The 12,876-nt window shown below is 43.2% G+C and overlaps 1 protein-coding gene across 3 annotated transcripts in view; it reads left to right on the forward strand.

The window, feature by feature from the left end:
- The first annotated feature begins 1,325 nt into the window (after window positions 1-1,325).
- Window positions 1,326-12,876, forward strand: part of LOC105481423 (glypican 3) — a 458,216-nt gene continuing 446,665 nt past the window's right edge. Inside the window, exon 1 of one of the 3 annotated variants that reach the window (XM_011741015.3) lies at window positions 1,326-1,650. In XM_011741015.3, coding sequence (XP_011739317.1) covers window positions 1,476-1,650 — 175 coding nt within the window. In that variant the 5' untranslated portion in view covers window positions 1,326-1,475. Of the gene's footprint in view, window positions 1,651-7,149; window positions 7,245-12,876 lie in introns of those variants that run through there. The other 2 variants (XM_011741017.3, XM_011741016.3) reach the window with 2 other exon arrangements.

Here is a 12,876-nt window from a genome sequence, read left to right on the forward strand (position 1 = left end):
AGACAATTTCCTGGTGCTGAGGTTATCCCTCAAAACCTACTTTCACCTAGGTCGGAAACAAAACCTCAGATGACAAACTAATTCATGCAGAGGTGTTAAGTAATTTCATCATACAAATACTTATTGAGTTCTCTAGTGGAGTAGGGTGTGGAGGATCATGAAAAGAATCCATGCTAAAGATCCCTCCTTACCAGCATATAGGTAATGACCAAAATGTATTCCTCCTCGGCGAGATATTTGATTCTCAACTGGATTTCTAATGGTGAAATCTAAGCAGGAGAGGTGGGATTTGGGTGTAGAAGATCTTTCAAATAGCCTTCTACTCCATCTATGAAATAGGCTAGCTTTGGCTCAATAAATTTGCTGTGTAATGATTTTCTAATGAGTTAGGCTAGCTTTAAGCCCCTGGTTATTTCGTTGTAACTAGTTAGGCTTTGCCTCTTGAAGGGCCACCTGGGACTCTCGTGCAGTAGATTTTCTTTTAACGCCCCAGAATCAGGTGCTTTCTCTGACTTTGTGTGGCTCTATTGAATCAAATCTAGCAAGCCACAGGGGCTTTCAGACTTTTAAGATACAGTATTCAAAGGTGAGGCAGGCTGTGAAAAGCCCAGTGGTCCCTGGCTGTCCCTGAACGTGACTATTTGCGGGTTGGCTTTGAGAACCTGGTCAGAGCTGCGTTAGGAAAACTGTTCGCGGGAAGCTCCTCAGAGAGTAGAATGAGGAGGTGGATTTTGTGTGAAGGAATACCTTGTGTGGCTCTGGTGGCCAGGAAAGAGCTGGCACAGGCTGAAAGAAGGCCTGTGGCGAAGCGGAGGGGCACCTAAGCCAGGGACCCCCACCTGCCCCCAGGAAGGATGAAAAGGAGGCAAAAATCCTAAAGGGAAAAGCCCTCCAGGCTGTAGGCCAATGAGCGGCGGGAAGGAGGAGTGAGGCTGGGGAACTTCTCCCAGAGCCAGTCAGAGGGGACGGCTGCTGGGAAGCCAATCAGCGCGCTCGAGCCTGCAGCCCCTCTGCAGTAGTTATGCCAGAGCGCCCTGTGTAGAGCGGCGGCGAACGGGCAGCTTGGCTCGGCTGCCGGGAGCCACCGCGCGCGCTCCGCACCCTCCTCTCGCACTGCCTCCGCCCGGTCCCCGCACGCGGTGCCCTAGTGGCCCCCGCCGCCCTCCACGCCGCGTCCCCGCACCCCGCAGGCTACCGGCTGCACAACCGCCGCCGCCCCCTGGCCGCGCGGCTCGCCTCGCCCCGCCCCGTCTCTCCTCGCTCCGCCCCACCCCAGTCAGCCCCGCCCTGCCCCGCGCCGCCAAGCGGTTCCCGCCCTCGCCCAGCGCCCAGGTAGCTGCGAGGAAACTTTTGCAGCGGCTGGGTAGCAGCACGTCTCTTGCTCCACAGGGCCACTGCCAGGCTTGCCGAGTCCTGGGACTGCTCTCGCTCCGGCTGCCACTCTCCCGCGCTCTCCTAGCTCCCTGCGAAGCAGGATGGCCGGGACCGTGCGCACCGCGTGCTTGGTGGTGGCGATGCTGCTCAGCTTGGACTTCCCGGGACAGGCGCAGCCCCCGCCGCCGCCGCCGGACGCCACCTGTCACCAAGTCCGCTCCTTCTTCCAGAGACTGCAGCCCGGACTCAAGTGGGTGCCCGAAACTCCCGTGCCAGGTGAGGAGGGGTCCCTTGAGCGTTCCCCGCACTCAGCGGGGAGCAAGGGGCACGTGGTGGCCCCGCCGGGCTGTAGTCGTGCGCCCTGCAGCTGGGCACTTGGGAGTGGTCGGTGTGCCTGGGGCCTGGCTGGATCTACTGAGGGAGGGAGAGAGGGTGTGTGTGGACGGAGCCCACATACCCCAGTCTCACGCTGCTGTCAGGGAAGGTGTGAGCGGGAGGAACCGTGGGGATCGCCCTCTCGTGAGCGCCTGTTTTTTTGGAAGGGCGAGAAGGTGGGAGCTATTTTCCCGGGTCTTTGCGAACTGGCGCCCCGCAGCCGAGCTGGTGCCTCGGGAATTTGCCATCCTTGCTCGCACATACGTGTCAGAATTTCAGCCTTAGCTGGACCACAGCTCCAGCCGTCCCTTCCCCAGCGTGCCCCCCATGCCCTCCTTTACCCAGCCTGGGTTTCCTAAGCCTGGGCCCAAGTGCAAGCAAAGTTGAGGACAGATTTCTGAATTTGCAGTGGCGGGTGAAGACACACCGAGGCAAACTTTTGAATAAGAGGGTCCCCAAAATGAGGAGGACTGAACCTTTTCCTTCAAAACAGCATCCCTTATATAGGTTAGCGAAATCGCTTTAAAACCGGTGCTGCTGGCCCAGGGAGCCGGAGTCCAAAGAAATTTAACTCCTCCCCCTCCCAAATTCATCTGCCTTCTTGACAGGCTGGATCCTAAAGGGGAGATGATTTTAGGTGGAGGAAAGTTTCTGAACGCCTGCCTTTTGTTCTGCACAATCAGATCGTGCCGTAACGACGTATTTTAACATTAGCGGAGGGCTGCCGCTGTCAACAGATGAATATTAATGGCCCTGCGTGATTGACTGTCCAGCGGTTGGGCTCCTAACGCCCGCCTTAGAATCCAATTAGACCAAGTTGCTACACTGACAATGCGGACAAGAAGAGTCGGTTTCAAACAGGTTAATTTGTCAGGGGTGCACTGAGAAGAAACGGCCAGTTGTATTCCGTAACCGTGAGACGTTTGTGGCCTCCGGGGTCTCTTCTCAACTCAGGCATTCAGTGAGGCGCGCGTCCCGCGCTTCCGAGGGATCGGGGAGCAGCCCTAGCCAAAACTTGGCTGGTGGCTCTCAACAAGTCATGGAGGCGGGCCCGATGGTTGGACCAAGTTGTGAATGCGGATGCGCGCCCCGTGGGCGCTACCAGCCAGCGTTCACTGGTAGGAGGTTACCTAGGCAGCCAGCGCGCCCTCAGCCTTTTCTTTAGGTTGATGAAAAGAGCCGAGTGAGCCTGCTGTTTAGTTGCAAAGGTAATTGGTCACCCTTTTTGGTGACTGAAATGCATTTGCGCATATGTTAAATATTGCATTGCAGGATTTCGCTCTAAGGGAGGGTCGAACTACCTCATCCACTGTTAAGTGTTAATAATGTACCACGTGGGCATGTGCAGGAGCTGTAAGGGGCAACCTATGAATCAGTTCCACAGAACTGAAACAACTGGCGAATCTCTCTCCCCTGGAAGTGCCATGGTAATTAGATTGTTAAGGCTAGAGAACATGCTTTTGTTGGTAATGTAAAAATTGGTCCTCACAGGCTGAGCCCCCACAAGACGAATGGGTCCAGGGTTGGGGTTGGGGCCACATTTGGCTGATTCAAAGCCAGGAGGTAAAGATGGTGCCCCAAAGAAGAAAAAGGCCAGAGGAAAGCACAGATAGTCATTTAGCAACCCCCCTCTCCACACACACTCCTGCAGGCAATCGCCCTCCCTCGCTCTCCCCCAGCTCTCTGGCTGCCTGCCTCTTTGCAGCATCTGTATAAAAGTATTGGGAGGGCCCACACACTGTGTGTATGAGATTTGGCCTGGGCTCCTTCCCTCCCTTTAGGCCTAGGGATAGCCATACACTTATAGAGAAGAGGGATTTGTAATAAAGGTTTTTCATTTTCCTCTGCTATTTCACAAACTCTATAGGAGAAATCACTTTTCAAGGGTTTTCATCATATAAACCTAACATTCCCTGCTTCAGTTCTATTTAACAAACACAGACACTGTTGAGCACCTTCTACATGGCAGGCACTGTCCTGACTTGCACTGGCCAAGCCAAACTTCAAATATGGTGATACCCATACAGCTACCATTATATATCCTGGATTTTCCAGGGGCAGTGCAGGTTTCTAATACTCTGCCCTGGCATGAAACCATGTGTCCTGAATTTTAGTGGGACAAATATGGTCACTGTAGATATGGAAAATGTGAAAATCCTAATGTTCGTGTGTGGAAAGAGCGCATCAGTATTTTAGGGAAGAGACAACAATGGCAGACTAAATACAATGGTAAGTGCATAATTTTGAAGTGAATGAATGTATAATTTGCTGCTGTCGTTCAGTGGTTGGAAATTGAAAGAGAGCTGAAAATTATTTGATAATTATGAACCATCACGATGACCGCTTGACTTTCCCCCTCCACATCCATATTTTAAGCCACGTTCAGTTTGCCTGCTGTACTATATTAACTGCATTAAAGCTTTCTTTGTCCCAGATCAAATGAGATTCAGTCACAGTAAGGAGAAATCCTCAAGAATGTCCTGTTTCACTTAGGGGGAGCATTTGGGATTGACGGCTAACTTTGGCCATTAGCAGAATTGGGTTAGCCTGAATAAGGTACATTTCTTATGCGGATATGGATGAGACTAAATGGCATTTGAGACAAGCCAGCCTAAAAAATAAATCACTGGTGCTGAAGGACTACACTAGACTTCCACAAAGCTGATCTAAAGCCTTAAAATCTCATGTTCCCATTTCTTTTGGAGTGTTCAAGTCACAGGATAGCAGTTCTAAATAGCATGTCCCCAAAATCCATAGATCTCTTCATACCCCACTTATTTTTTTTAAGGATTTGTAACTTGGAAAGCACCACAGATGGAAACCAGGCGCACAGAGTTAGCATTTGGCAGAAAAATCCATATAACTGACTTTCAGTACAGCTCTTTTGCCCTTATTTAATTTAGAAAAATTCAGAAAAAAGCCAATGAGCTCATAAGTCTAGATGTTTATTTTGTTTTGCTTAACCTACCCACAGGCGCAATCAAGAATGGATACAATTTTAGGCAAGGAAAGTGAGCTAGTAATCAGACAATGATGTTTCCAATTGTCTCAAGGGAATGTTACAGAAGTCTAGAAAAAAATTCCTCTAAACAAAAATCAAGTGTAATTCACTTTATGAATGCCATACACCACTTTTGTCAGGGGAGGGGGGTAGCGTAAGGGATGGATGGAAATGAGAAAATCAAACAAACCGTGGTAGTGTTGCAACTCCCAAAAGATTGAGGGATCTTGCCTTGGAAGGCCTTGGAAAGTGCGAGAACCAATCCAGAAGGCCAAATGCCTGTATGGGTAAAAGGCAGTCTTGAACAGCCAAAATTGACTTGCAGTTTCTTGAAATAGATGAAACAACATAAAAATAAAAAGCAACGTGCTTGAAACAAAGAGAGAGTTTGGTATTTGTTGTTGTTGTTTTTACTGTGAGAACTAGCCTCCGTATCTGGGTTGCCAGCTGCGGTTCCCCAATTAGTTTGAAGCAGTTAGCGGTCCTAATATCGAGAGAGAATAATAAGTGAGGTGTGGAAAGGTTTTCTCTCTTCTGAGATTGCACTAGACATTTGGGTGACCAGCTGATTTGTTAAAACTTTGAACAATACAAAAAACTTTGTATTGTGTGCTAACTTGGAACAGTTAGAGAATTCTTTCAAATGTGGTCTGAATAGTACACGAATCCTGATACTGATACCAAGCTGTGCTTAGAGGGAGCCATCAATCTGATGGAGGACATGGCTGATGATTGGTGGGGCACCTTGGGCTGAAAGGAGTCTAACACTGCCAACTCCTTGGCAGCCTCTGTAATAGGTGCTGGGGGTGCAGAGAGGAGTGAGACACAATCCCTTTTGTCAAGGAGCTCACAGTCTAGTGGGGGAGCATACAAGTAAACAGGCTTCCCAGGAAACTTGTAGGATTAAAAAGGGTGAAAAGGGCTAGAAAATACCTCCAGGAAATTGGCTGAAATGGTCACAATAGCCAGCCTGGGCAAGGGAAAAGAACTGAAGAGATGAAGTGGGAGATAGGGAGAAGTCTCTTAATAGGGCCGCCATCTTAAAGAGTTTCTTAATTCTTGGAGCAAATTCCATTTTGGAAGCATTAGGAAATACAGACATAAGAATTTTGATGGATGCTAAATGACACAGATGGTGTCAGTTTTGCAATGTGTTTTTTCCTTATAGACTGGTAGGTTGTATCCAATATTTTGATGCAATATTTTTGAGCATTCTGCTACTTCCATCTTTAGAGTTGCAATGTTTGCTGTTCACTGTAGCCTAGAAAAAGGCGGCTTATTACCGATCTGGGATAAAAGAGTCCTGGATTTGTCTGGTATGAGAAAAGACAGAAAATATGTTTTCTCCCTAAATGACAGCTATCAATGACCACGCCAACTTCAGTGTTTGATGCATATACAAAAGCATGGGTCTTAAGAGGTATCTTATTACTCATTTCTAAGAAAATTGAAGATAATCACTTATAACTTGTGCACACGATACATCATTTGGAAAGAATTTCACTGGGGATCATGTTGCTCAACTGAAAAGTTCTGGCATGCTGAATTTGTACATTTTTTTGTGAATGCTTCCTTTTACTCTGATCTCTAGCTTTTTTTCTGCATATGGTTATTTGTATGTTTTAGATTATAAGCCTCTTAAAGGGAAAGCACTACATTTGAGCAGTGTTGAGCACAAGGCCATACAGCATTTAGTAAATAATTGACAAAAATAGAGTTTCTAGATCATTATGTATTCCCTATAAACTCTCACATACTTTCCTAAGCCATATGTCATCTTACATATTTTAAAAGTCTAAGCCCAAATTGTTACGATACATTATTGGGGCATGTGGACAAACTTTTCAGCCTACATATATTTTGGCTGGAGACAGATGCAGGCTTACCTCAGTTAGCTGGCAACTTTTACCATCAGCGGGGCTTATTAAATTGTTGAGCACCCAAATAACAAATTGAAATTAGCAGAATTATTATGACTGGCTTAGTATCATTAACGATCAACAATTATTACAGCACATAAATTGTAGGACATCTCTTAAATCAAGCCCTCTTTGATTTAATGTCAGCTAGACCTTTCTTGCTAAGGTTGATATTACCATATTTGGGAGTTGAGCTATATAACACATGCATGGACCTGTTGAAGTATCTCACAGGTTTTTGTAACCTGGAATCAGAATTCGTGTGCAGGCTCAATTCAAGAGCCAGGAGCCAATATCTATTCAGTCCTAGCCAATCTTGTAAATGGGTTAGATGTTTTTGGTAATCTAGGATCTAATGGAAAGTGTGGGCAGAAAAATCTCCCACTCATCTGCCCATATTTAGCAAATTGTCTGGCTTGAAACAGGATCCCTGGCACTCCATTAGGAAATGAGCGTCAGAAAATAGAATCCAAGTTACAGGCCCCAGACTGGCTTTAGAGACAGCATAAAGTAATGGGAATTTACCTTCTGAGACATAATGACAGGGAGAATGCTGTTCAAAAATCAAGGTAAAGGTGGGTATATTAGCAGAGAAAGTGTGTGTTTTGAAATGCTATGTGTATGGGGGTGGGGGTGGTGAGAATGCTCATTGGAACATTGTAGCCTTACTTGAATATCTTGTTGAATATACAAAGTAAAGAAGATTTAGTTCTGTACTTCTAATTAGGGCAATTCAAGATCAATTAACCAAGTGTTAATTATTAGAAATACTTGTTTGCAATTTAAAAAAATGAATCAAGATTGATTACTAGGAGAGGCATTTTCACTTTTCCCTCTTTTTGTGTGTAGCTGGACAAAGCCTAATTTGAGGGTTTGTATTCTTCCTCATGAATAAAAGGAAGTCAATGTTATGACCAAAATGCATTGCTAGTGTTCCGAACAGTTAATTACTTCTAGTAGCTGAAATTGTATTTATATGCTAGATTAGTAAATCTACTAAGCTCTTTGAAGCGTACTTAATAGGCTTATATTGATAAATAATTGATAGGAAGGGAGATAAAATACAAGTGGGAGTGGCAATAAGAAGAGAAGTCAAAAGCTATTATAAAAGAAACTTCCACTGTCCGGCCACCTGAAAGCTGAAAAATGTACATGTCTCAGTAGAAGTGATGTTTTTGAAAATATTCTGTATTTTTCAAAATTTCCACAGTGAAACATGTATTTATTCCTTATAAATCCAGAAGAAAGCACAACTTTAGAGTAAAATTTTAAATGGCCTTTTTGTCTGCCTTTTGCAACTAAATTTATTACTGGAAAATTAGAAGTCTCCGATTATGGCAACTTTGAAGTTCATGTTTCTAATGATGTCTTCCCTACTAGACTGTGATCATCTTGAGGTTAGGGGCTACATCTTATTCATCTTTGTATCCCAGTGTCTAGCACAGCACAGGGTACAAATAATAGGTACTAAATATATATTTATAGACTGAATGGAGTTAGAAATGTATTACAAACATAAAATTTCCATAAAGCCAATATTTAAGTAGTTGATTTATTTTTACCAATATACTAAGCCTTCTAAAAAAGTAACCAGTTTTTTTTTTAGGTCAAAAATCCATTTGTTTTCTATAGGTAAATGATAAAGGATATTAGTTTAATTCATTTGGCTATACTATAACTCTCTGGAAGAAATAGACTAGTCAAATCTTATAAGAGGTAAGTATTTTGTGCTTGTTTATAAGGATATTATAAGTAATTTCAAGATAAATTGAAGATATATTATACATGTATATATAAATGCATATGTTTATCTTCACCTTACAGATCTGTGGTATTTAGGTTTGTGAAAATAATGCAACTTGGTGCCAGTTATGGAAACATACACTGAATGTATGTAAGTTTTTCCTCAGTGTTTGGTGTTTCTTACCTAAGGTATCAAGCTTCATAAATGTACATTTAAAAGGACATAATCCAGACTGGCCATGGTGTCTCACACCTGTAATCCCAACACTTTTGTAGGCCAAGGCAGGTGGATTGCTTGAGGCCAGGAGTTCCAGATCAGCCTGGCCAACATGGCAAAACCCCATCTCTACTAAAAAATACAAAAATTAGCTGGACATGATGGTACATACCTGTAATCCCAACTATTCAGGAGGCTGAGGCAGGAGAATCGCTTGAACCCGGGAGGCAGAGGTTGCAGTGAGCTGAGATCATACCACTGCACTCCAGCCTGGGCGATAGAGGAAGACCCTGTCAAATAAATAAATAAATAAATAAATAAATAAATAAATAAATAAAATTTAAAAAAGAACATAATACAGAGTGGATTTTCAGCCGTGGAAATTTCATTTGGGTAGGATAAAGGGCCTCATTAGAGTTCTCTTAATTTCTGTCTGCATTAGGCCAAACTTTCAATTAGTTGCCTAGGTAAACTAATTGAAAGTTGATGGGAAGTTCTTTCAAATATTCAAATAGAGGCCCAAGTAGGAAAAAGGATAAAAAACAAAGGGATGATGTTCATTTGAAAACAAAAATCAGAATTCTATTTGCATATTCTTCTTAATCTCAGCTCACTGCAACCTCTGCCTCCCAGGTTCAAGAGATTCTACTGCCTCAGCTACCCGAGTAGCTGGGATTACAGGTGCCCACCACCACACCTGGCTAATTTTTGTATTTTTAGTAAAGATGGCATTTCACCACATTGGCCAGACTGGTCTTGAACTCCTGACCTCAGATGATCCACCTGCCTCGGCCTCCCAAAGTGCTGGGATTTCAAGTGTGAGCCAATTTTGTTCCTGGCGAGTTGCCCCTCTTTTAAAACTTAAGATTGAAGAGGAGGTGACAAGTAAAGAAATATTTTTTAGCTATAGCTTTACCTAAGTGTAGTGTTTGGATATGTTTTATACATTTGTATTCATAGATTTTATGTATGTATAGAATGATTTCCGTTATTTAGACAGCAAAAATTAATAAATATTTCTGTTACTTAAACTGTTTGAAAGTTAATTGTTACTCTAAGCAGTAGGTGGTCTTTCACAGTCATACCTTACATTTGTCTCATGAAAGCCTTGCTTTCATATTATCTCATGTACACACAAGGCAACCACTCATAAAGTATCTGTCACTTCCGACTTCCAACAACTTGCCTGGTTCCAGCACTCATACACACACATATTTGTATACTCATACATACACACATATAATATCCCTAGATCTTTAATAATCTAGAGACTAAGCCTAATTTATGCTGGGGGAGATCTAATGGGTATAGCTTTCAGACATTGAGTAAACCCTTTTCAGTTGGATTGGCCTGAAATTGTAGCAGAGCTAATCGTCACTGATATCATAGAGGTACCACTCTTAAAATCAAGTTCCATCATTTCCCCAAGTACACAGATGTTATCCTTGTTAAGCAGTGACAGTCACCAATAATATGAGTTTGGCCCACTTTGGAGAACTACTTCTAGCACTGGCAGCTTTGCATGTTGAGCACCATAGAAATGAGAATATGACTCAAGAAGCAGTTTCCAGGTTAGGTTTCATGGAGTGATTGCACTGAGGACCACAGTTATCTGATTTGGAAAACAGATGGAAATTTGCAGAATAGGAACTCACTTAATAATGAACTTTATATGCCATTTCTGCATAAATATTTAAAAGTTTAAAATGTATTCTTTACTTCAACCAACATTTATTGAGCACTGATACTATGCCAGGTACTGAGCTAGGAGCTGATGAACAAGATAAAATCACTGCCAGCAAGGAACTCGCTGCCTAGCAAGGGATCCAGGCAAGGAAAAACATAGATGTCAAGGCAGCATGACTATGGCCTGCCATTGAGCTGGGCACCATGTGGAGGCCTGAGGGCTCTTGAGCTATGGAGGAAGTTGCCTAGTTGTCTTAAGAGGGCTGAGTTCAAGGCTGCATTGAGCTACCATCATACCACTGCACTCCAGCCTGGGGGGCAGAGAGAGACCTTGTCTCAATAAAAAAGCGGGGGGGTGGGGTAGGTGGCTATCATATAAGGCATGTACAAAGGTACAAAGTTAAGAGACAAAATGACACATTTGTTGGACTGGAGTAGTTGGGATTTCTTGGAGCACAGATGAAGAAGATGAATTAGAAAAAAAGGAAATGATGAGGAGTTTGGGTTATATCCAAGGATGATGAGGAGCCTTAAAAACATTTTAAGAAGGGAAACATTATTCAGTTGGAAGATGACTGGAGAGTGAGCAGTGGCAGGGAGTTTTAGTAACACAGGTGATAGGGCAGGGGACCATAAATAGGAGAATAAAATCTAAACTTGAGAGAATAGAGGGAATAGAATAGACATGACTTAGTGACTGGATATGAGGACAGAAGGGAGAATCTAGAACTTTTGGTTTTTCTGGGTGGTGGTGCTGTGGCACATAATAGGTGCCTGGTAAATATTTGTTGAACAAATGAGTGTGCTTGAAATATAGGAGGAACATGTTTTTAAGGGCTGAAATAGTCAGTTTGGTTTCAAACAGATTGAGTTTGAAAGGTCCTTTGATGATGGAGGTAGAAAATGTCTGCTAAGTAGTTCAAGTTGCGTTTTGGATTACAAAAGAGGGAGAAATCAGGGATGGAGATGTATACTTGGAAATTATCAGCATATAGATGGTAATTGAAGCCTTGGGAACAGATGAGATCACTGGGAAAGAGTGTATATATTCTTCTGGAGTTAAGGAGAAGCACGTAGTTGGGACTCATCAGCATATAGGCTTAAGTTGGAAGTCATGAGTGTGGATGATATTTTCCAGGCTTTTGCATGTGACATGTATTAAAATGTATTTTGCCAACATCTGATGATTAAAAAAAAAAAAAACCTGCCAAAGACTTCAAGAACCCTCTTGATTAAGAGAAAGTATGAGTATATGTTGTCATGATCCAAGAGTCTGCAAATGAAATAATGTACTACCAAACACATACACGTGCATGTGCACATGTGCATACACATACATCTCCATGTAGAGGAATATATTAGAATCAAAGAGTCAGACTTCTATTATTCTTAATAGTAATAATGAATAATTATGCATGTTATTTAAACAGAAAGGCTGGACACGGTGGCTCACACCTGTAATCCCAGCGCTTTTGAAGGCTAAGGTTGGAGAACTGCTTGAGCCCAAGAGTTCAAGACCAGCCTGGGCAACATAGTGAAACCCTACCTCTACAAAAAAATACAAAAATCACCCAGGCATGGTGGCATGTACCTGTAGTCTCTGTGACTCAGGAGGCTGAGGTTGGAGGATTGCCTGAGCCCAGGAGGCAGAGGTTGCAGTGAGCTGAGATCACGCCACCATACTCCAGCCTGGGTGACAGAGCGAGACTCTGTCTCAAAAAAAGAAAAAACACACACACACAAAACAAAGAAAAACAAAAACAAAACAAAACAAAACAAAACAAAAAATCCCTCACAGTTGTTAGCTGTTACTCTTAGCAGTAGGTGGTCTTTCACAATCACACATTACATTTGTCTTGTGAAAGCCTTGTCCTCATATATCTCATGTGCACACAATGCAACTACTCATAAAGTGTCTGTAGCTTCTGAGTTCTAGCAACTTTAGTGCTTCCAACATGGTGGCTCCTCTGTCCCTTCCCCAGGGGAGTACTCTCCCAATGTAAAGAATGAAAACTGTAACAATGTGTAGCTTTTGGAGCTGTAGTCTGTATTCTGTTTCAGACTTGGCCCTGATGGCTGGTCTCTGAAACATGTGGTTCCAAGTAAACGCTAGGAATACTTGTGTAATTGGGCTGATCTTTCATAAGTGTCTATGGAGATGTATTATTTTTTGGTTTGGGGGTTGGAGAGGGTTGTATAATTTTCTGTTCCTCTGGCATAAATGGTTTCTTTAATTTGTCCATTGTTTACGAGATTGCCTTCATCAGTGTTTCTTTCCACATAAGCTTGAAACTCCTTGTATTCCAGTCGATTTTTTGACACCACTTTCAGGTTGGTGGAATAGTTTAGAAGGACCATGAGGGAAGATTATGGAAAATAACCTTTACTGAGTGCCTACTATATGTCAATTACTTTATATGTAACCTCTCATTTAATCAACACAGGAAACCTGAAAGGTAGGTGGTATCAACTCCATTTTACAGATGAAGAAACTGAGGCTCAGAAAAGTTTACTTTCCCAAAGGTTGTGTAAGTGGTGGAGCCGGAATTTTCACCCAGGTT

Source organism: Macaca nemestrina, chromosome X, assembly GCF_043159975.1.
Source record: "Macaca nemestrina isolate mMacNem1 chromosome X, mMacNem.hap1, whole genome shotgun sequence".
Taxonomy (NCBI): domain Eukaryota; kingdom Metazoa; phylum Chordata; class Mammalia; order Primates; family Cercopithecidae; genus Macaca; species Macaca nemestrina.